The sequence below is a fragment of the Carica papaya genome, chromosome 1 (assembly GCF_054855325.1).
Source record: "Carica papaya isolate Zhongbai chromosome 1, ASM5485532v1, whole genome shotgun sequence".
In the NCBI taxonomy this organism is placed as follows: Eukaryota; Viridiplantae; Streptophyta; class Magnoliopsida; order Brassicales; family Caricaceae; genus Carica; species Carica papaya.
Window position 1 is genome coordinate 6,027,036 of NC_142309.1, and position 25,427 is coordinate 6,052,462.

At 29.0% G+C, this 25,427-nt stretch overlaps 1 protein-coding gene across 2 annotated transcripts; it reads right to left on the reverse strand.

Moving 5' to 3' along the window:
• Nucleotides 1-3,881: 3,881 nt before the first annotated feature.
• On the reverse strand, nucleotides 3,882-14,691 carry LOC110820237 (agamous-like MADS-box protein MADS2). 2 transcript variants are annotated; one of them, XM_022049666.2, is made up of 8 exons: nucleotides 14,332-14,691; nucleotides 5,565-5,643; nucleotides 5,339-5,400; nucleotides 5,158-5,257; nucleotides 4,729-4,770; nucleotides 4,613-4,654; nucleotides 4,348-4,484; nucleotides 3,882-4,250 (listed from the first exon to the last, which is right to left on the reverse strand). In XM_022049666.2, exons 1-8 carry the CDS (start codon nucleotides 14,514-14,516, stop codon nucleotides 4,160-4,162), a joined length of 738 nt encoding a protein of 245 aa, XP_021905358.2. In that variant the 5' UTR covers nucleotides 14,517-14,691; the 3' UTR covers nucleotides 3,882-4,159. The 2 variants fall into 2 exon arrangements, with proteins under 2 accessions (XP_021905358.2, XP_088073066.1); XM_088216940.1 differs by having other exon boundaries at nucleotides 4,021-4,250; nucleotides 5,556-5,643.
• Between the last annotated feature and the right edge of the window lie 10,736 nt (nucleotides 14,692-25,427).

The following is a 25,427-nucleotide window of genomic DNA, read 5'->3' on the forward strand; positions in this document are numbered from 1 at the left end:
ATGTTTATACACTTCATAAAACCTTATATGGCTTTAAGCAGGTGCCAAATACATGGTTTAATCTCTTAAGCTAGTTTCTACAGCAAATTGGCTTTATTGCATCAAAAGGTAATTGATCTGTTACTATCTCCAAATTAGGATTGACTACCCTTTTTATTCTTATTTATATTGATGATATCATTACAGTAGGAAACTTTTATACTTATATTCGGTAGGCTTTCCACAACCTTAAGATAAAATTTATTTTAAATATATATATAAAAACTTAGTTATTATCAATGTAGAAGTTTTGTATGAAAATGATAATATAATCTTCTTTTACCACGATATCTTAATGAGTTTCTTATCAAAATAAAAATGACTAACTCTAAAGGTTGCTCTACCCTAATGGTTGCCCCACCCAATGTTTATTACTCCCCTCTTGTCGGATTGGAGGTTAAGATTTTAACAATCCTAAATAATATCAACACGTCTTTGATGCACTATCATATGTCATTTTTTTTAAACATGACTTGATCTTCTTTACAAGAAAATTATACCAATTCATGCACAATTCCTCCATTGATTATTGAATTGCGATGAAAAGACTTCTTTAATATGTTAAATAAATCTTACACCTTGATTTATTGTTTGTTCTCTCATTAATCTCCTTATAATGATCCTCTAGTGCTAATTAGGGTGATTTTGCTGATGACCTTTGTTCTATAATGGTCTTACTGTACATTTATACTCTAAATTTGTCTCTTTCACAAGCCAAGAAGTATAATCAATTATTACATATTCTTCAATTGAATATGAGTATAAGGTTGTTGTTAATCCCACGGTATAACTTCTATGGTTCTAACACCTATTTGCTAAACTTGGCATTTTCACCTTGTCATCCTCTTATCCTTCGATATGACGATGTTATAACTGTGTATCTCACCTCTAATATAGTATTTTATTTTGACACGAGATACAATGAAATTAACTATGACTTTATACATGAAGAAATAAGAAGTAACTCCAAGTACATGTTATCTCCTCTAAAGTTAAATTTCTAATATTTTCACGAAGTTCGTCTAGAAACCATTTTTTTTTTCCAAATATCAAAACAAGTTTAATCTTTACTTCATGCCACCATTAGGTAATGAAGGGAGGAAAGAGAGAGGGCGTGCCAATGAAATAATCACATATCATTTTCTTTAATGTAATAATCATATATATTTTTATGCATACTGTAAATTTATTATGATTAGTCTTTATATTTTTTTCTAGATTTAAATTATATATTCATGTCTATAAATAGAGACATAATAATAACATTCATTTTAGATAATCTTCAATATAAGAGGTGTTTATTTATCAACTAAGTTTAATTTAGCTATTCATCCAGAGATGAATAAGCTTACCTTTGTTCAATTTATTTTTAATTAATGAACATTAGTTAAGATACCTTTTACTAAGTTTTAGTTGTTGAAGGCACCTTGATGAGAGAATTGAGTCTAATCCTTACAGATTTATGGGTCGCACATAGCATCTTTCTAATAATATTGTTAATAAAGTCCCCCAATAATTTCACTCGAATTAGAATATAAGAATCTTCAATCTTTTTTTCTTCATTATTCTTGAGTTTTTGGTCACAATCTCTTTAACACCAAACCTTTTTTGTTTTTCTCCATTTGGGTGCAATTGGGAATCTAATCTTTTCTAATAATATTATTAGATATTAATTAAAAATTAATTAGAAAAGTCTTAGTCGTTTAGGGAAACCACAATCACATGTGTGGTCCTTTTCTTTTATGTATAATTATATCTACTAAATTCTTTCCCCAAATATATATATATATATATGTATATATTATATACTCTCTCTCTCTCTCTCTCTCTCTCTTATTCTCTATGAAAGGGATCATTCTCTTGGAGTCATTATAAATAATTAATTTAGTGGAAGCTATGTTAATGTATCTTGCTAAAATTTGGGACCTCATTTCTCTAGATAAATAATTATATTGCTATTGAAACTTCATTGGCTCAAGATCCTATTTTATTATATTTTGAATTATCTTTCAAATTTTCATTGATATATATGAATTTCTTGCAAGTCCAAACTAGTATATGAGAGATTCTTGCCAAAAAAAAAAAAGAAGAAAGGAATTAAGGTACCATATTAATATCTTATCAGTAAATACAGACGATAAACTTTTGTTTCTCGATTAAATAAATTTAGACTAATTAATCTATAGATCTTTTAGTCTAGAATTTTACTATATATAATTACTATATATATATATATAATTTATGTATGTATGGACAACCTCTACTCTACTTTTGGCAAAGGGTAATACCCTTTATTCAATTCATGTAAGAATGATAATGGTCCACAAAAGCTAAGAAAATATATAGGTATATATATATATAGGGACATGTTTGCCTTGGTTTTGAGAGATTTTGGAATAATATGTTTGCACCATCACATGTTTCTTCAAATATTAATAATGAAACTTAAAGTCTCATAATAGTACTCCTGAAAAATAGAGTTGGTCTTCTATTTACCAACATTAAAAAAGAAATCATCATCTCTTATCAACATTATAAGACGTACATTTGACTATTTAATATATTTTTTAAAAACATGTTCGATATAAAAATATTAATATGCACAATTATTAAGAAGATACATATTTTTTATTATTTATTTACTTTTTTAAATAAAAATTATTTAAAAAATTAAATATTAAATATTAAATACCAACTAAATATTCTAAATACAAGTAAAATGGTCCCTATTTATAATAAAATAAAAAATAAAAAACTTGCACGATTGAATACAAAACATAAAAAACTCAGTACCATGTTGTTGAATAGACTACGGTCCCATAGAAGCTTAAATTTTTGGTAATAGATAGTACATTCTTCATGTATATATATATATATATATATATATATATATATATATAAACTTATTAAAAAAAGGGAAATGAACCAAATTTTGATTAACATAAGCAAATTTTTGTTAGGGGACCACTTTGATCAGTAAAATCTTGGAAGTCTAAAGCTAAGATTTTTTTTTTTTTTTTAAATTTTTTATCCCAATAACCAAAAACAATTAGTTTTATAATTAATTACCTTGTAGTTAATTAATTATGGTAAGGTAAGGCTGGACTATTTCTGTATGTAACAGATATTTCGTTATCATTATCATCGTATGTCGGGCCGCTTTCGTATAAATTAAGATAAGGTTAGTTTTGTTACATATATAAATATATATGTTTGTGTACATATGCATGGTCTTTTCTGATAGCTCCATATCATGCCCTGATAAGGAATTGATTTATTTATGTCAGCTGAAAAATAGTTGTCACCAATAAATGTTTTTTTATTTAATTTAAATACTGTTCTATTAGTTGTTATTAGTACGATAAAAGTTTAAATATCATAATTAAAAATAATAATTAAAGTACTAATTATTTAATTTAAAAAATAATTAATTTTTTTTTAAATTATTTATCTCTTTTGAAATAAATTAGATTTTGTATTTTGTGAAAAAAAAAAACTAAACCACAGTTTGGACTGGAGTAGCTTCCTTCCATGGCCAGCACGCCCCGAGCTAGGCCTACCATGTCCTAAAATAGAGTACTGGTGCATACTAGACCTCTGTCGAGTGTACAAATGGGCCAGGCTTGGGCTTCATTTATTTGCAGATAGATAAAAAATAATATCTATCCATTAAACTCTAAATCACTTACTTTAATTATGAATAGATGAAAAGTGGTCATTAATTAATTCTTTTGATTCCTATAGTAAAAAAGTACCGAGTTCTAAGTGCCCCACAACTGCAGTTTTCATACAGCAAAGAGGAGAAATATCACTTCACTGAATTAAAAGAAAAAGGGAAGAAATGTTCAAATGGCAAATCACCAAACAGGTTTCCAAACAAGTTTTCAGAAGTGCAATATCATATGAATTGCTTACATGCCCTCATCATGTCCAGAAGGCCTTACACCTTAGAGGTTTTTGCCTCACAGATTCAACCACTTGTGCCTTTATGTCCATATGACTGACTGAATTAAACACAAATGCACATGAAATCAACCATTTACATATTGTCAACATCAAAAAGCATATACTTATAAAAACACCTTCAATGTTCTTGTGGTCATTCAGGCCACACAGCTGTTCAAAGCATCCAGCCAGGGATGAACCCATTTACTTGTTGGCCTTGACTTGTGGCTGCTGCCGTCATCTGGTCTGAACCAACTGGGTTGTACCTGTAAATGAATGAACCTCACCCAAAATTAGATTCAGTTCCCCATAACAGATTTTGACGTCATGTTATCGGTACAATTAAAAAGTTCAAAGCTTTACCCTATTTGCAAAGTGGGATTGCATTCCAGAGGCTGGAATAGTCCCTGAGATTGAGCGTGTTGGTGCCCATAAGATACGTTTTGTTCACTGCCTTCCCATGCCACTCGAAGATGATTTCTTGCACTGATTTCATCCAGCTGCCAAACAAATTTTCAACATTAAATACCAAAAGCAAATTATTAACAGTACACGTTCTGTCCACTCCAATTAGGATTCTGGACTACCAGAAAAGAACTTTTTACATTCTTTTATAGGTTGGTATTACCTTGATTGTCAAAGCTCTGTTAGCTTCAAGCAACATATGTTCCTGAATTAAAAAAAAAAAGTTGAGCTGTTAGCAAGGAAGTTCACAAATTAAGCTAAATCATTATATAGATATACCTTGTTTTGAAGATCAGTGAGCTGATCCAGCATATATTGGGTCTGCAAAGAAAATTTCAGAGTCAATACAGTAACATATAGCATAGCAAATGCAGTATATGACACACTGTGAATAGAACATGCCCTGAGCTATATCTTCAAAACGACTACAGATTTAAGCAAGAGATCATCCCTATAAATTCCAGTTCAGCCCACAGAACAAGAAGCTAAAAAATCATGTTCATAATCTTAACAGAAAACTGAAGAATTTTGTGTGATAATCTGATTATGAGACCCATATAACGGTTCAAGTTGATCAAAGTAATAACTGCAGTTGGGAGGTTTCAAGAATCAGTTTCTTCGAACTCCAAAAAGTTTTAGATTGGTGATGGTTGATCTTAGAATAGTACATTCTAATGCTTCAAGTTCAAGATCCAGAAATTCATTTACCTTGGTGGATCGAACATGCTTCAAAGATGACTCTAGCTGACGCTCGAGTTGCTCCAGCTCTTTGGTGTTTAAAGGGCCTAAATCCTCTCCCAGAAGATTCCTTTTGGGGTGCAGAGACAAAAATGAAGAATATCATTTATTTCTAATCAACAATCTTGATTTATAGGGTATACTGAATTACCTCTGAGTTCGTTGTAGAGCTTCAAATCTAGTTTTCAGCTTTAAATATTCCCTGTAGCTGCTCTGTTGTCATACAAATCACATTACCATGCCATCAACATTAACCTTAATAATATATGTTATCATATATGAGCGTATATGTGCTTTAAATGTGCTTCAAATGTTCATATATTCATCAGACCAGGGAGAAATTTCAGAGCATATGTTAGACAAATTACATTAAGTACCTCGAGCTCCTTCGCTGGTTTGCTAACTTCAACAGCACCATAACTACATTTCTGGTATCTGTCGAGTGTCTTGAGCATGCTTAAAACAAATTCGATCATGAATACCATCAGGATATATTGATGCTGGAACTGAACTCAAAATAAAGAACTTAAACTTTGACCCGCTAACTTAACCCAGAGATATGTACATATTTCAATTGATCACAGCTTCCTGTTCTGCCTTCACAATAACTCAAAAAGAATGTATATGTATATATCTATAATTAGGAAAAAAAAGAACTTTCTGAAACTTTGATCACTCTGAAAACCCTGCAAAACGACCTTCTAGTTGGAAGAGAGGAAAGGAAGGAATAAAAATTTCACCGCCTAATTGAAGGAGTAAAACAAACTTTTTCTCCACAAGTATTTTCACCCTGCATGGTTATATGAAACCCTATATTGGACATATCTACAGCTGTCTACTCGTGCTATAAGATGTGTGATACAAGTAATATTGTATATTCCAGAATTCAAGAGTCTAGAAGGGAGAATTGATTGAGAGAATAAGAGCAAAGGGAGATAGTAAGAGGCGAAGAGAAGGAATATTCTTGTTAACCAGTTTCAGTATCATTCTGCTGTGGACATGTTCTTTGCATAGCACTCTCTAGTTCTAGATAACCCACAACTAACTGCTAAACAGTCATGACGAGTAGCGATTAACTAACTTATGATAGTTTAGAAATAAAAAGAATTTAACTGAGAAACAGAATAATATTGAGTAAATTAGCGATAAAAGTGAAGAAATATTTTTAAAAAAATTAGAATAAACAAGATTTATCTTAAAAAGAAAAAAGAATAAATAAGATAGGTTAGAGAGAATAAAATTAGAAAAACAAAAGCAAAAATGAACATGAAATAAACTTTAACAAAGAAAATCTTAATTCACCATCATTTATGATCTATTCTTTGTTGATAAGTACTAACTTTTGTATACACATTAGTTGCAAGTAAAAACATTACAAAAGAGAAAGTTTAAAGATTAAAGATCTATCTAAATAAAAATCTATAATATTATAATGAATAAACACACATAACTAATTTAAATATATAATATAATAATTTATTATTCCATAAGATTTCTTTAATTGAAAACTTCTTCCACAATAAAATCTTCTTGTTCTATATCGTTCTGCCCCATTTGGTGAAAACTCAACTTTAAATTCCAAAGTGATGAAATGTTTAGATAGGAAAGATGCGGACATGCCCTTAAAAATCTTCAGAAGCCCAGGACTGTTGATCATTTTCTGTGAAAAAATTTGAAAGCTAACTAGAATTATAGGTTCTTTAGGATTATAAAACTAAGGAGATTAAATGAGATCATACAACAAAGCTCTTTAATGCAATCATTAGGGCAGGAATCACTTTAATAGCACTTGGAAATAAAATAAAATTGTTGAAACAAGGAACTTACTTAAAATCAATAGTATAAATGGGAACAACTTCAGTAGGACCTAACATTTCTTAAGTTTTAGCTTGCGGTTGGAGATGAACTTCATGTTTTTCGTCTTCTAACACAAATAAAGTGTTAATTCTATTTTTAAGCTTAGTCGTTAATTTTTATTGAACATCCCATATTTTCTTACTTTTAAACATAAGTTTCATATTCACTTTTTGACTAACAATAATTATCATATATCCAACGATCATTGAGAAACTAGACATCATATATGATATTTGATACTTTGTGTAGATGTATCTCAGTTTTTTATATGCATTCAAATGGATGAAAACTTAGTAAAATACATCATTTATAATCAAGTGGATTATTTTTCACCGTAAGTCTGTAGTATTGAATGACAAATTATTACTTTTTTTTACTAATACACTATAAAAGTAACTGTAAAATGTGAACATAACCAAACTGATCGAAAACGGATACAATAGGCTGGAAGACTTATTGGACTGGTAAAGAACTAATATCGTGGGAACTGAACCGATCAAAACAACAGATAATATAGATGGTCATTTGTATATTTCAATATATATATATATATATATATAGATGCCCATTTGTGATCAAGGGTGTGTGACAACCACGTGTCAATTTATGGTCACATATGATGGTTGTCCTTTTGATGAAAACTCATTTGCAATGATGGTTAGGATCATTGGTCATCGTTGCTTGTGATGGCTAGGAAGACATGAATCTAATAGGGTATAGTCGTTTTCTCTTCTACCATGGTGTAAGCGATATTCTAGCAAAATTAATGACTAAAATTTAGTGACAGCAATTAGAGTTATTTTATCTTGAGTAAAGGAACAGTATCATTCAATTGTCAATGCTTGATGATGATAGGTTGTTGATAAGAATCTTTTAACTTTTAAATTTTAATTTTTGAGGAAACAAGAACAAAAGTTAGGTTCTTTTCAGAACTTACAATATGCAATATGAAAATTAAAAAATTCTTTTCAGGGTAGAAAATCTTTTTTTTTTTCTTTTAGCATTGTGGTGGGAAATTTTTCTTTTAAATATGACATTCTATCATGAATTCTATGATTTTATTGGTGGACGTTTCTTGTAACTCCACTTTATATATTCTATAGTTTGGAATTTAATGGCTTAGGAGAAGAATTAACTGGAAGGTCAAAGATATAAGAAAGAGGATTTGTATTAAATGACTTAGTTAATCACAAATATAATTATCCATCTTACTTGTACTACCCCACCATTCTATTTTGTTTTAACTTCCTAATAGATTTTTATTGACCTTCACTAAGAGGTGACTGTGAAGCGATCGAGAGGTAACCATCTAGGCAAAGGCAAAATAATTTACGTCACTAGTTGTACCAAATGAGAGGGGGCCAGAAAGTTTCATCCATATCAGAAATTTCTAGTCACCAAAAATAAAAATTTTGACATTTTTGACAAGGGATATAAATCAAAAGGATTAAGGTTGAGTGAGAATGGAAGGGGCTTCAGTGTATCGATTTCTTTACAGCAAGATGAAGTGGAGTAATTGTTGGGTGTCTTACAAGAGTTTTATTAAATTAAGCTAGGAAAAATTTAGGGTCGAACAAAAGAAGGCAAGAAACATAACATGTGGGTGGCCTTGGGTAAGAATAGAATGGAGAGATTTTTAGTGTTTACAAAGGAGAAAGGGGAGACAATGAGGTCGTCTTTTAATAAAAGGATTAGAGTTTGGTATTTGGTGGAGGATGGTGGTTGCAGTGTTTACAGTGGGAAGGAAGAATTGTGAGGCACCAGAGAAATTTAGAAAGATTGACCTAATAGTAGAGATATTAAAAGAGGATCATAGAAGGTAGCAAAATTAATTCTAGTTTTTCCATGTTGTCAATTGTCGTACTGAGTTGAGGATGAGTTTAAAAGCAAAGAGAGAGAAAACCTTCACTGAAATTGTGAAGAATAGCTCTGAACAGATGAGTTGGATAAGGACGATGAAACTCGATAGTAAGGCAGAATGGGTGAATTTCAAATTTCAAAATATCAACAACCAAAAAGCAAAGAGGGAACATCATTTTGATAAAATCTAAAACACAAAAATATTTTCAATCATTTCAGTAAAAATTTAAATTAAGTTGAGCCTCTAAAAAAAATTCTTTGTATCCAGCATATTTGAACTGAGGGTGAAAAAGCTTTCACGGGTTTGAGAAAGGCAAATAGGGGGAACGAATGGGAATAAAGAGACGGGCCAAAATGTTGAGTCATGTCTAAAATGGGTTTGAGACTCATAACTTGGATGAGATCGCAAAAAATTGAGGTAGAATGAGGTGGAGAACAAGTTTTAATGCATTTGATGGCATAGGAGAAAACATATTTGGTTTCCAAGGGTGGGGGGTGATAAAAGACAAAGAGAGATAAGTGACCTTAGGGAGACAACAGCCTTAGGCAGCAAGAAGGGGAAAGAAAAGATGGAATCGGGGGATGGTGAAATGTGGTCGTGATGGTGAATAAAGAACTCATCCAAAATTTGGTGGTGTTTTTGGTAAAGGAAAAAGTAACAAAAAGTACTGTCGGGGGAGAAATGATGATGATTCAAAAAGGGGAGTAGAAACTTCTAGTTGAATCCAAAATCTAATTGAAGGAGAAAATTCTAGTTGGGTACTCCAAGATATTCAGAGGATTAGTTGTATGTTGGAGATACCTTTTTTATAGTTTAGAGGAATAAACTATAGAGCTATTAAGGAGATAGAGAATTAAAGGAATGAGAAAATGAGAGGAGAGAGACAATAAAAATCAAAAGATAAAAATAAACAGATGATGAAAAGTTCATGGAGCTAAAAAGGTTGTAGTTTAGAATCAACTACAAGATAACTCGAGGTCAAGAGGAAAGAAGGGAGAGAGTCACAAAAGAGATTTAAACCTTGTTTAATCGTATCATTTCATGAAAATGAAATGATAACAGGTAATTAGGGGTCTACATGAGTAGTAGAAATCTGATGTCATTTGTTTGTAAGGTTCTAAAATAGAGCCTATATCTTATTAGATTATCTGAAACTTGTGGAAGATAAAAAAAAAAAATAGGTTGACAAGACATAACAGCTAGAGATTCATTTGGAGGGATTCTAGTCTTATAAAAAGATGAGTCTTTTAAATGTGAGGAGATTATGAATATTCATCATCTTGTTTGTTGAAAGACTATATAAAAGGAGGAAAATGAGTGTTTACCGGTGTTTACAATAGTGAAGAAGGGAGAAAGAGAGAGAGAGAGAGAGCTTGCCATAAAAGGATTTTTAAAAATATAAATAAAAATGAGAATTCTCGTGGATGATGGAGGTGATTTCATTATGATTTTGAATAGATATAAAAGATTTAATGAACACTTCTTGAGGGTTTGTGTTGATAAATTTAAGAGAATTCTTGATAGACTTGATTTACTAAATTTATCTCTTATGGGAAATGAATAAATATGATTTAATTAGAGATTTAGCTCGACATGCTTATGAATTGACTGATTCTTAGTATTTGTTTTTTACTAACTTCAAGTTTCAGGTATTTGTTGAAAGCTTTTGCAATAAGCCATATCCAACCACCTGCCTATTTTTCAGGTATCTAATGAGATCAAATGAGGCCCTCATCCACTCAAATTTTCAGAAAAATGGACAAAAGAGAATACTTTATGTGGTAAGATATAAGGAAGGTAAAGAGAGTCAACAATGAAAAAAAAGTCAACTTTAGAATTATTCAAAAATTAAAGATTGTAAAAACCAAAATCAAGAAATGGTGTAAAAAGAATAAGTGAAAGAAAGGTATGCTTATGCAACTTTTGTTTTACGATATCGAGATGGGTGAAGGGTGAGAGTGTTTTGTTTACTGCAGATTTGGCTTGTAGGGAATCTTCGAAGTTTGAATTGACAAACAAATTTAAAATAGAGATATTCTAGAGACACAAATCGAGTAATCAGGTAGATTAATGAGGAAAACAAAAATATCAAATTCTTTCATAATATGACAAATTATCATAGAAAAACTAAATATGTGGAAGAAATGGAGACTGATGATAAGTTGGTGAAGATTAACGAGAGTTTAAAACAAGAGATTAGAAATTTTTTCTATAGTTTGTACCGCAAAGAGTTAAGTTGAAGGCATAAGCTGGATGGTATCAATTTTAATTCCTTAGATGAGATGAGTCATGTATCGCTTGAAAAAGAGTTCACTTAAGAGAAAATATTTAAATAACTTATGCACAGTAAAGATAAAATTCCTACTCCCAATAATTTTAACGTGAGTTTTTTGCATAAATTTTGGTATATAAAAAATGATATTATCGAATTATTTAAAAAACTGCATAAGATAGGTCTATTGTGAAATTTTAAATTTCTCTTTCTTATTATTAATTGTTAAGGTGGAGGGAGTGGTTAATATTAAAAACATTCATCTTATCATCTTAGTTGAGAATATTTACAAGTACATCGCAAAATTTTTTGGCTAAAAGTATAACAGAAGTGATTAGTAAAGTGATTGGTAGATGTCAACATACTTTTATGAAACGAATGCTAATTATAGATGCAATTTTGATGGCCAAAAAGATGGTGAATGATATGATATTTTAGAATAGAGAAAGCAACATATGCATATATAAAAAAATGAAGTCTTATTATATTAACATATATAAAAACTTATAAGTATATTTTTAGCAAATATATAAATAAACTAATAGTTTATAAGCTTATGCTATATTTTAAAAGCTTGCTAAAAGAAAACATGAATACCTTATAGACTCTTGAAGAGCTTATAAGCTCTATAGTCTATAAACTACTATATTGTTTAAGTTGAATAATCTTTTAATTATTATTAGATAGTGAATTATCAAGTAACTTATAAATTATTACAATATATTATTTAAGAAGTTAATAGAAAATAATTTTGATTTTAAAGAGATTATAAACTCTTTTGAAAAAGGAAGTGTTGAAGGTGTAAATATTTATGTGGATTCAAATAATTTTAAAATTCATAATCCCAAGTCACAAATATTTAAAACAATTGTTTTCTTTTTTTTTTTTTGGTAGAATTCTAGCTTATAAGATATACTTTTACCAAACACAAAAAAAGCATAATTTTTCTCAAAAAGATATCAAATACGTGAATAAACTAATAATACGTCTTATAAAATTGTATTTTCTTAATAATTAAAATCTAATAACTTATTCTGAGAAGAAAAATGCTTTAACAAATTTTACATTAATTTGGAGCTTATAAACTTCATATTTTATTCTAAATATATTTAAGCAAACAAACTACCTTCTTAGATATGGTAAACCCGAAGAAGAAGAAAATCAAGTTATAGCCATTAGTTATAAAATTCAATTTCTTCATTATATTGTAAAAGTTATTATATATATATACATAGATTTTAGCTAAAGTATGGACTCGAGACCAAATAAATATTGTTTTATTGACCACTCTTAAGTGAAAAGATTTCTCCTAATCTCAATATAGAAATGGTTAACCTTTCCATATAAGTTAAGAGATTTCCTTAATCTAAATGTACTTGATAAAGAAATTTTGTATACTTTAACCTGAGAAATTATTTTATATGATGAGTATATTGTATACCCATTATATAAAATAATTACTCATTTTTGTAACATAAACACTTTGGAAAGGTTTGCTAAACATCAAAATATGCGAAGTAATGGTTCAAAATTTTCTTTAATTTTGTTTTCTTCATGTAAGACCTAATTGGATATAAAATTAATATGAAACAATGACGATCATCACCTCCTATTCTAATTATTTGGCTCCCTCGTGCATTTGTAAAGGAGGTAAAAAATTGCAGTCTTATATACATATATTTAAATATATATATATTTAAATATATATATATATATGTTTGCATTGATTGCAAAAGAAAAGAGCGTCAGTCACTTCAGTCACTTCACTTTCCACAACCATTTTGACCATTTCATCTTCAGCCAGTAGGATTTATTGTAAGTTTGTTGATACTACAGGCTCTCTCTCTCTCTCTATATATATATATATAATATACAGCCAGTGTGTTTTGGCCCAGGAGATTAATTTATTACTATTAATTTATTGTTAGAATTTTTTTAAAAAAAATAGTCTTCGATATTTATGTAAAAATAAATTAGTTTAACTATATAAAAGAACACAAGTAATGTATGGTGATTGATTAATTTGATTTTTTCACCAAGTCACCTAAATATGCATGCATGCATTACTTTTAATACAAAGTTGATAAAATTAAATAATAGCCAGCAATAGGACTGAGAGATTTCAGGTAAGTTCAAAGAAACAGAAGAAGGAGAAAGCTTTGACACAAAAAGCTATTATACAATTATAAACCCTAAATTTTTGTAACTGAACATACTATTAAAAATATCATCGATTAGTGAAAGCCTTTCAGAAGAAACAACGTAAGTTAGTGTACATATGTATATATATAAACCAAAATACTCTCAGAAAAAAAAAAACATAATGAATTCTATTAACATATGCAAGTTTCCTCAAGTCACCTTATCATTTTCTCTATCAAGCAGAGAACATATATATATATATATATATATATGATATAGATCAGGATCACGGGCTTTATAGCAAACAATTTGCTTTTCTTTCTCTCACAGCACAGACGCACAAACATAGCACACCCAAAAAAACTCAAGATTTAAGCAAGAGAACTGGTTTGATTACTTTCGTTAATTAAATTATAATTATTATACCTAATTAACTTCAACAAACAGATCATAATCAATTTCCAAAAGGAAAACTGAAAACCTAAAAGATTTGAAGTCAAAACTTTTTGTGCTATTTTGTTAGAAAAATTTTATAGCCAAAAAAACTAATCAATTATGAAGATTTCCAGCTGAAGAAAAGAAAAAGGCAATAGGTCCCATTCAGATCTTTCAAGACGAGAATTGATAAGTTAAGCAGAAAAAAAAGAATGAAAAGAAAACCCTAATCAAGCTTTACCTTTATACATAAATCATAACACGAAAATTTTTGGTAAATATATAACAGAGAAAATGAAAATCCTTTTTTTTGAAAAACAAAGTTTGAAAGTCTGACCAATTTCTCAAAACCAATCAGACTTTGGTTCATCCAATTAACAGAAACAATAAAAAAGACGTTAATAATAAAGAGAGAATCAAGAAGTTAGGTCTGAAGCACAGAAGAAAGAATCAAAGGAAACCTAGCTACAAGCCCATGAAGAAAGCAGAGAAAAGAAAAACACAAGAACAGATCTCTCTAGTGTCTAAACGACATGTGTATGTATGAATTAGGTAGAGAGGAGAAAGGAGAAGATACCTAGAGCTGCTACAGAACTCGTAGAGCTTGCCTCGGTTAGAGAAAATGATGAGAGCCACCTCAGCATCACAGAGCACTGAGAGCTCATAAGCTTTCTTCAGCAACCCATTCCTTCTCTTAGCAAATGTCACCTGCCTGTTTATCTTGTTCTCTATCCTCTTCAACTCTACTCTTCCTCTCCCCATATCCTCCCCTACTTCCCCCTTTCCCTTACTCTATATAAATTTATCTCTAGATATGTATGTACCTTGTATCTGTGTATATTTCTTTTCTGGGTTTCTTTCTTTCTTTTCTTTTCTTTTTTCTTCTGGGTTCCTCTCCTTCTCTTGTGAACAAGCTGATCTTTCTTTTTCTGACTTCCAACTCAAATGTAACCAAATATGTGAAAGGCAAAGAAAAGTTAGATTCTTGAAACCCTAGAGAGAGAAAGCAACAAAATAATTAAGAGAGAGAGAGTGAAAGAAAAAGCCTTTTGTGTATTTTGGTTGCCTTCTGATCTTTTTTTCAATCAAAGCTTTGGTTTTTAGAGGCTCAGGTTTCCAATCTTGAACCAGAAATAAGATTTGGAGGTAGCGTTTGTGTTCTTCCTGGTTTCATACAACCTGCTGATTTTTACGCTGTTTCTTTCCCCACATTCATTAACTCCCACTCTGTACTACTAGCGCGTGTTAAACAAACGCTTAACTTTTGCCATCGCACCGTTAACAGAGACGCGTGTTTCTACCTGAAGATTAAGAGCGTGGATATAATGCTGGCTTCGATTTGATGAGACTTGAATTCTTGCATTATTTCTAGTTGTCCTCGGAAGCATCAGAACGTCGTCACCTACCTTAAAAAGGCATCTCCACGTGTTCGTCAACCATTGGATGAAAACCTTCAATGATTTAGGGAAAGATATCTGAAAGTGTCTCCATGCTCCATCAAACTTTCAATTAGGGTTAATCTCACATAATTTTTTTTTTTTCATATTTTTACAATAATATTTTTATTAACTTTCTCTAGGATAGTATTAAGTACATATGTATTGGTTTGACTTGAATCATTAATCCTACAAGTTTAAGAAATAAATTTTATTATAGGTTAAGAATTATAAATATGTAGCATTTTACTAATATATCTTGAATACTTCTTTCATACTTTTATTGTAATAAAACAATTTAACAGTAAATTCTCATAATTTAATTTATTTTTTTTTTATGATAGTTACTACATCTTGTGTATTTTTATGACTAATCAATCATACCCACTTATGATAATAGTTTAAGAAATAATTTATTTTAAATAAAATATAAAAATATAAGTATTAGAAACATACAAATTATTAATAAATTATTGACTTCATTTGGTTTGAAACCAAATTAATATATGGTGCAATTTTTTTTTAATATTTTAGTATCCTTTTAAACCTAACTTATCCATAGAATTAGCGGTTTTCACTACCATTTTGAGCTTTACAACTGAAAACAAATACATTTGTTAAACCAATTTCGAATCCAATCCAAGTTCACTTGGTTTTTTCTTTTACTAAAACTAACTTTAGCGAATAATTTGATTTCAAGCCTGAATTAAATTAGTTCATTCCACACGTTAGTCAACCTCGACATAATTTGTTAATTCTAGCACTAAAATTTGATATTAGCTTGACCTGTACTAGCTTAACATACTTCTTTAGTTTTTGCCTTAGGCATTCACCAAAAATTGTCAACAAGCCTTAGAGTTCTCCTTTCAATACTACTGATAATAATAATACACCTAGTGACTGTAAAAATTTTAATAGAAAATTTTTTCATTGTAAATAAGAAAAAATTTCACATATATATAGTGACAAAACTTTGTTTCATCAAAAAGCGGGTCATCAAAAATAATTGTAATACTTTCTCTATTGTCGCTAGAAGTATATAAGTCGGTGATAAAATTTTTGTAACAAATGATATTATACTAATTACAATATTATTTGCCGGAAATATGAAACTTCATCAATAATAAACTTTTGTTAATATTATTTGCTTCTATTTTGTTGATATAAAAAGAAAAAAATTATAGTGGAACAATTTTATTTACTTTATAAAACTATAGTGAGGTTAGTTCCTAACCCTTGTAGTGGAAAATTTTTTTCACCATGTTATGTAAACACTTATCATAGTCAATGTTTTTTTTCTAAATGGGGAAGCCAATTAGTGATGTTAAAAAAGAAAGAATCCTTTATAGGATTATATAAATGTTGAGGTAATCTTGTTTGTTGTGTGTTTCTACTAAGAAGGACAGATAATGACTTTAATTTTATCCCCAGATATCCCTCTAATACACGAATTAACAAATAAAAATTAAATATATAAAATATAATGTGAGAGTTGAGAATATGTCAACTTAACATTTAATGATAGTAGCCTAAGACATGGACAATAACAAGTTAAAATTGTTTTCCATTTATTTTTTAAGATAAGATAAGAAATATGATTTGAACTTGAATAATCAACTCTATAATGAAAGCATTATATTAATTGAGGTAGATACTCTTGCCTACATTGTTTTCTTAGTGAATTAAGTATGAATTTTGCATATAATTGACATTTTCTTTTCCTTTTTTTTTTTGAAGTTTTCGTTGACCAATTGATAACTTATTAAAGTCAAAGCCATAAAGAACAAGTATTACCCAAACAATTCTCATCAATATGTATTTCTCTAATTACCAAGATTAATAACTTCAATACCAAGTTTACATAAAATTGTTTGAGCCATTTATTCCACTTGCCTTTGAGAATGATGCCTTGTTTTGGTTAGTCATGGTTTAATTAATATTTGCTTGCTCATTTCGAAGAGAAAAACATATAAAATTTTCAAAGTATTAAATAGATTAGGAAAAAAAAGTTGTCAAATTTGCAAATCGCAATTAATATATATCAATACTTACACTATAAGACACATGTTACTTATTACAAATTTCTAGATAGTGTTTAAAACGTGCCATCATGATTTATTCATCTAAATTTGGCAAACCATATGGCCTAATAGATTTTTGGATAAAATTTGGACCTTGACATGTGTTGTATTAGAAAAATCTTTAAACTTTACTGGCTTGGAAAAATTGATGCTTAGTGGTAGAATTAGTACTTGATTGGGATCATAATTTTTTTTAAAAAATATGCAAATCTACTAAATAAATTTAGCTTAAGGGTATTTTTAGAATAAATGGATTTTGTTTGTGAAATTTATTTTAAGATTTATATTTACTTTAATTTTAAAAACATTAAAAAATTTAACACTAATAAAAATAAAATTTTTAAACAATTTAAAATATAATTAAAACTTAATGCCAAAATTTTGGAGTTATCATAAAACTCTAAAATGGTCTCAAAATCCAAGAACTATCCTATAATTGTACTAGGACTCTACCATTTTACTTAAACTTCCAAGCTTGTCATAAGATTTGAGTCTTGGCACAAAGTTTGGAGTCATTGGAGCTTTCCCAAGATAACAAAGCTATTAGTCTTTATTTCTTGAGAAAATTTTTTTTTTTAAAAAAAGGCTCATTATTTATGATACTCTTAGTGTACCAAATAAATAATATTGTATTATAATATTTATCTTCTCATTCTGTAATTTTACGAAAATTTCTTGTTAATTTAAAATTTAAGTATCAAGTTTAAATAGTGGTTGAATAATATGAATCTTTTTATCTCGAGACCAACTTAGTAGTATTTGATAAAAAAAATAGAAATTCTCTTAATATTGATAAAGTAATTATAAGTCCAAAGAATTTTGACTGTGACCACCTTCTCGTTGTTTCAATATATATATATAAATTAAGAATTATGCTTAATGGTAGAGTTATTACGTAGAGAGTCAAAGAATAATGTTTTTTTTTTTCTTTTGAAAAGTTGTAAAAAAAACAAAGGAAAACCCATTTGAATATTTCAGTCTAACACCACTAAAGTTACTTCACCCATTTGGGTCCACCACTTGGTGCTTTAACCTGTCACTAAGGAATATTCCAATTAAAAGCTCATCACTTATTTTTATTGATTTTCTTGATATATATATATATATTTATTTAACTATGGTTATTATTTGTTATATTCACCATTAATCAACTATATTAGTCATTATATTTTTACCATTGTAATTGTTGAAAAACTTCAAATTAAAGTGTTTGAATAAATAAATAGTTCGAGATGCATTGCACCCATTTAATATATGATTACCCATCCTTAACTGACAAAAAATTGATAATTATTTGAAAAATGTAATTGATTTGATGTCCTCCACCAATAAAATCGATCTAAAATAAAACTAAAAAAAAATTTATAAGTGAGTTTTAAGATTAGATGAAATTTAAATTTGAATTATTATTTTTTTGGTAAAAATATTATGTTTTTTTTTTTTTTACTGAATTTGTAATCATAGTTTATTATGACAATAATATTTTATCTCTTCTTATGATATCCATCAATTAATTCTAAAAAATTTAGAACCAAATAATTTGGTCAAATTAATAAATACTCTTTTATCCAATGTATATATATATTATATAATATAATATTAAAAATAATAAATCAGAAATATAAAAATCTTAAGAAGCAAAGGTGGCACGTAACCTTTAACAACTCAACTAAACATATATGTGGTGTTAGAATTAGTTGCCAATTAAGGTAAAAAATGGAAGTGTTTTATGTCAACGAGATTTACCAAAAATAGAAACTGAGAAAATAATACCAATACACCAATAAAAAAAAAAAATTTCTTAGAGATTGTGGGGAATTAGATTTGCCTACGACAACAAGACCAGTGAGCAGTGGACACGTTTCAGCACCAGAACTCACCGTTTTCTGCTGGGGAAAAGCAATTTGTCTGTTGTGAGAGAAAATCGGTGAACAGCAATTTCCAAGCAACTGTTGATGAAGATACTATTGAGATAACAGTGCCAGGTGACGCAGAAGGTCGTACATGTAAAAGACGGCGACGTATCTGAACAGTGACCCGCCCTGAAGGGACACGTGTCGAGAGTAGACATAGGGAACACGGAACGTCAGTCAATCCTTCTTGTTAGGGGACGGTTGTCGGACGCGTGCTGCGAGAAGCTACAAACACTGTACAATAATTAAGAAGGCAGGAAGAAGTCTTAATTACGTATTTGTCCCTTATTAATAGCCGGACGTCTGATAAATCAGGTGATTGACGGGAAATTATCAATTCGCAAAATATTTTTAATCTTGAAAAAAAAAAAAAGAAAAAGAAAATCAGGCTAAGAAGCTTGTCTTATATTGCATTTATTAATGTAATAATAAATAATAAAATGAAGTATCTTTTTTGTTAGAGTTAGCAAAGCATCCAAGTTATAAGGTAGATTTGGTAAAAGATAAACTAAAAGAAAAGCCTTTTTTTTTTTTAATTTTTAATATCATAATAGATATTTAATAAACCTCCAATTCTTTTATTAATTATTTTTTAATTAGATGTTTGATATTTTCATCGATTATTGATTCGAATTATGCATATCGTAAGCTATCATTATGAAATTATGGTACTACTAATTCCGTTGTTGCTCGTATATATGCGTCGATTAATTATTAAAATAGATAAATTTTTACGAAAACAAATAAAAAACTCCAATGTGTTTTAGTGGTATCATACATATATTAAGAGAGTTCATTCAAGATAAAAGTTACGTCTAAGTGTAGGGATAAGTAAAAAATTCTCAGCAAATAATTTATATTTTTTTAAAATTCATTCAAAGATATACTTCCTTATATATAGATAATAAAAATATCATTAGTAAATAATTTACAAAAAATAATACAGAAAATCCAAAAAGCTTATGGATTTCATCTCAATCTGGAGAAGAGATCAAATAAAATCCAAAATGATTGTAAATTTCATCTAAATTTGGAGAAAATATCAATGAAAATCCTAAAGGATTATGAATTTCATCTAAATATGGAGAACGGATCAAAGAAAATCTAAAAAGATTACAGATTTCATCTAACTCTGAAAATGGATCAAATAAAAATCCAAAAGGATTATGATTTTCATATAAATATGAATGGTTTATGTTATTCTATAAATTTTGAGGTACTATTTTCTCCTTACCCATTGAGTTTTCACAACATTGTTCTCCTTAAAAATAATAAGAGAAGCACTTGATACAAACTAAGGTGTTTAAGCATGGCAAAACAACCTTACACCCAATTCTTGGTTCTTATCCTTCTTTTCTCAGGTTTGTCCAATATATTTCTATAGTACAATTACATGTACTGAAGTATCTTGAAAAATATAAATAACAACTTACGGTTATATTTATCTTATATAGATTCTAACAATATTCAAGCATAAAAAATTTTATAAAGTAGCTCGCGTTTAATTTTTTTATATTTAATAAATTACGTACATAAGATAAATGACGTTATATATATATATATATATTTGAAGTTAATATATAATCAGATATTGTTACATGCTAAAAGTAACTAACATTTTCTTTTTAAATTGATTGCAGCTCTTTTTGTTGTTCCATTAGTTGAAGGACGAACATGTGTGAAGATATTAGATCCTAATAACTGTAATACTTCAACTTGCGGGCCACAATGCAAAAATAAATATAACGGAAATGCGCAATGTACCCAAGGTTCAATTGGTTCTACAAAATATGTATGCAGTTGTACTTATAATTGTTGAGTTTGATTTAACAATTTTTAATGTGGGGTTAAATTTTACAGATCATATGATATTATAAAAATAATGAACGCAATAATAAAATGAAGTTATTATATGCTTATTTTGTGTATCGCATTAATATAATTGATAAATTCATACATGAATTTTAAGTTATTGTATCAGAGTCAATTTATGAAAATTAATTATATTATACTACAATCCTGAGAAAATATTTATATGTAAAAATAATTATCTATGTATTTAATTTCAATTTTATAACAAGTACAAGATTCTTTAGAGTTAGAGGGTTTCAAATATTAAGCATATTAAGATTTATACTAAGAGATTTTTTTTTTTTATATAACCTAAAACCATTTGGATACAAATGGAATTCTATAATATGGAATACTGGTGGACAAAAATTTCAAGCTTAATCTATAAAAATCAACCAAGGATTTAAAACAATAAATTTTGAATTCCATCAATTTTAATGTAACTATTGTTTTGATTTATATAAAATTCTATACAAGTTCACTACTTTGCATTATGTTTTAGGAAAATTTTAAATTTTTAACTGACATAAGTGAATATTTAGAAATGAAATTCATAAAAAAATTCGTTTATTCTAACTATAGATGTATATATCGATTTTTATTTTTTTATAGAATTTTTGTGATCTTATATTTAAATCAACTATGAATTTTGTATATAATTTTCATAAAAATAACTAATTTATTTTAAATAAGATAAGGGAGATGCTAAGCTCTTGAGGACATGCCGTGGCAAAGAGAGATTCAGCAACAATAGTATAATTTGCTATAGTTTTTACTCATTTTCGATCGAAAAATATACTACCATAACTTAATTATTAAAATTTTTAGAGATAAAACTATAAAACTACTAATAAAACATCGATAACTCGTATAATATTTTTGGTTAGAGTTAGCAAAATATTGAATTTATAAAGTAAATTTTAAAATATAAACTAAAAGAAATGTTTTTTCTTATATCTTAATAGATATTTAAATAACCTCCAATTTTTTATTATCTGTTCCTTAAGTAGATGTTTGATACTTTCACCGTTATGTCGACTCGAAATATACATCTCTTATGTTATCATTATGAAGTTATTATATTATTAGTTATATCGTCACTCGTATATAAGAACCAATTAATTACTGAAATGTACGAATTTCTATTAAAACAAAATTCTAGTGTGTTTTAGTGGTATCATGCATATATTAAGAGAGTTGATTGAAGACAAAAGTTATGTCGAGTCTAGTGATAAATAAGAAATCCTGAGCAAATAATTTGTCAATCTTTCAAGATCTAAATATATACTTTAAAGGTATATGTAATATCCAAGCAGTAAATAAATATATGTAATTAAATAACAAAAAAAGAAAGAAAGAGATGAGAGATCGAGAAGGGAGAGATGCGACTGTGAGAGGAGAGAGAGTCGAGCGACATTGACGACTGAGAGAGAAGGATCTCGCCGCATTACACAACACAACAGTCGAGAGAGAAAGGAAATAAGGCATGACGACCATGGCACATGCGATGGTTGAGAGAGGAAGCAGTCGCGAGGAAGAAAAAGAAAGAAAATAAAAAAAAAGGTAGAAAAAAAGAAGGAGAAAAAGAGAAAGAAGAATCATGTCGGGTAAAGAGAGAGAGAGAGAGAAGAAAAAGATGATGATGATGATGAGAGGGAAATGCATGAGAGGGAAAGGCCATGGGGAAGAGGAAGGAAGAAGAAAAGAAAAAAAAGGGAAAAAAGAAGAAAAAAAGAGAAAGAAAACAAAAGAGAAATAGAAGAAAAGGAAAAAAATTAGAAAAAAAAAAAGAAAAAAGAAGAGAAAAAAAAGAATAAAAGAAAAAAATGAAGAAAGAAAAGAAAAAAAAGAAGGAAAAAAAATTAATTAGGGAAGAAAAATAGAGGGGTGGCAACCAAATATGATGTTGGTGCACCGCATGTGACAAACGCGCTGATTCGATCATCAATGCCTGACATTTTCAGTGACAAGCGTATGATGATGCGTGGTGTCACTAACGACCGGGACTGCGTGTACGAAAGTAAAATCCATTTCTAATTTCATGTAATATAATTTCTAAAATTATTCCTAATTTAATATATGTATTTTCTATTATAAATAAAGAAAACTATCCAAACGGTATTCAGATTTCCGAGAGGACCATAAATCGAGGTAGAAATAATTTTCAAAACTTTTCTGATCACACCATAGGTAAGAATTATGTGTATTCCATACGGAGACATAAATTATATGTTTATGTAAATTTGTACATCTATAGTGCATTACGTGTGAGTGTTTAAATGTATGTGTAATGTAATATGAATATAATTAATATGTCTAATTTGTATTTGTGTGTGTTTATATATTATATATATATGTTATTACGCATGTGTGTGTGTATATATATAAAAATATACAATAAATGATATATGAATTGATAAAAACAGAATTAATAAGAACAGAGCTGATAAGAACAAATATTTGAATATATATATATTTAGAATGTTGTGTGTAATTATATATATATATATGTTTAAGTATGAACGTGTATATATATATATCAGTAGAGATTGTGTGTGTGTGAGTATAAATATATATTCTGTCTGAGACATGTAGTGATGGTACATATCTGTATTATAATATATGTGTGCATATTAAAATGTGTGCAGATATGTTGTGTATGTGAAATGTATAACCAGTTTGTGTACGTGTGAAATTGGCTACACTGCACTGGCTGTATGATTTGGTGTAGATGTACGGTGCACTGTACTTGTTGTGTGATTTGGTACAGTTGCACGAGGAATTTGAGTACCCTGTGCTTATTATGTGATATGGTACAAGATGATTCAGAAAGTATTTTGAAATATACAGTTTTGATATGCGTGATGATATCATATAGTTTGTGTGCGTGTTTTTGTGTTTAATTATGCATAGAAATTAAGATCTTAGGTAGGAAATAAGTGAATAGGAATGAGAGACATTTAAAAAAAGTATAGAGTGTAAGGACTCTTGATACTTACCCATTTAGTCTGAATGGAGGAGGGAATGGTGCGTGTGTGGCTGAAGTTTAGCAGTTATAGTGAACTTGCACATGAATAGAGTTTGAAGTCTAATACAAACGTAGATAGACATTTGTGAGTGTGGGTCATCTACCAAACGTACCTGCTGTGGCCATTATAAAATTTATGTGTGTGTGCTATTCATGCAATAAAGGGATCCATTTCGCATAATCTCGAGGACGATATAAACAATATCACACGATGAAACCTTATATGTGATATTCCGAATATATTGTGATATTTCGAGTGTGAGTGTGATTTGAAAGGAGAACAAGAATTAAGTTATAAGAGTGAGGATTATAATATATTTTGTGTGATGATTTGTTTTGTTGTGTATTTTGATTGTGATGCTTATTTGACATTTTCTTTGATATAAAAATTATTATATATTATATATTGCATGAATGTATGTACGCAATCTCTGTTATAGGATCTTTTTTCTTACTGAGCTCGTGAATATCACCCTACTATACCCCCATCCAGGTTAGATGAGAAGATAAATAAGTCCAATATCAATATAAGATGGTGAAGTAAAACATTATTAATTTCTATTTTAGATTTATAAATTAATTTAAATGCCTTAATTCTTTGTAAATAAATAATTATCTTGTCACAAGGAATGTGTATTAAAGTATAGTTCCGCTACATATTTAATATTTATATGTTCTACTACTTGAAAATATTGTGATAACGTTCGTAACCATCGACATTGAGACTCGGACTATTACAGGTGGTATCAAAGCACACATTCCTCGTGACCATCCCTTGTAACATGAGGTATAAAAACTTTAGGAGGTCTAAGACCTGCAGAACTTAGGAGTTAAGATATTCTTTGGACATTCTTTAAAACATTTTTTAACAGGGAAAGTATGATGACAATATTCTATAAATCTAACAATAGGAACCATATAAGTTATTTTCTGGCAAACTTAGAACTCAACCAATTAGGGATCACCATGAAGTTAATAGATGATGATACTTAACCAACCACCGTTGTCGAACTTCATAAGTGTTAAGGAAAACTATCAGAGCCTTAACCTTTTATTAACCTATTGACCCTGTAAAGTTAAATGACAGTAGCCAAGCTCTTAGAAAAAAAACATTTAATTTTTCTTAAAATAAGAAAGTAGTTTTTAAAGGGGGGAGAAATCTCTCAACTAAGAGAAAATTTTTCAGGAGCGAGAAATACTTTCCCATTGGGAGCCAATGTTCTGACTAGGAGACAAATTCCCATCTAAGTGGAAGCCTAGGGAATCTCACCCATGATACCACAAAGGTCACCATATCGTTGTTGATGGAGAAAGTCAATGTCCATGGTTGCACTGTTAGGTAGTGGTCGTAGATAACTCATGGA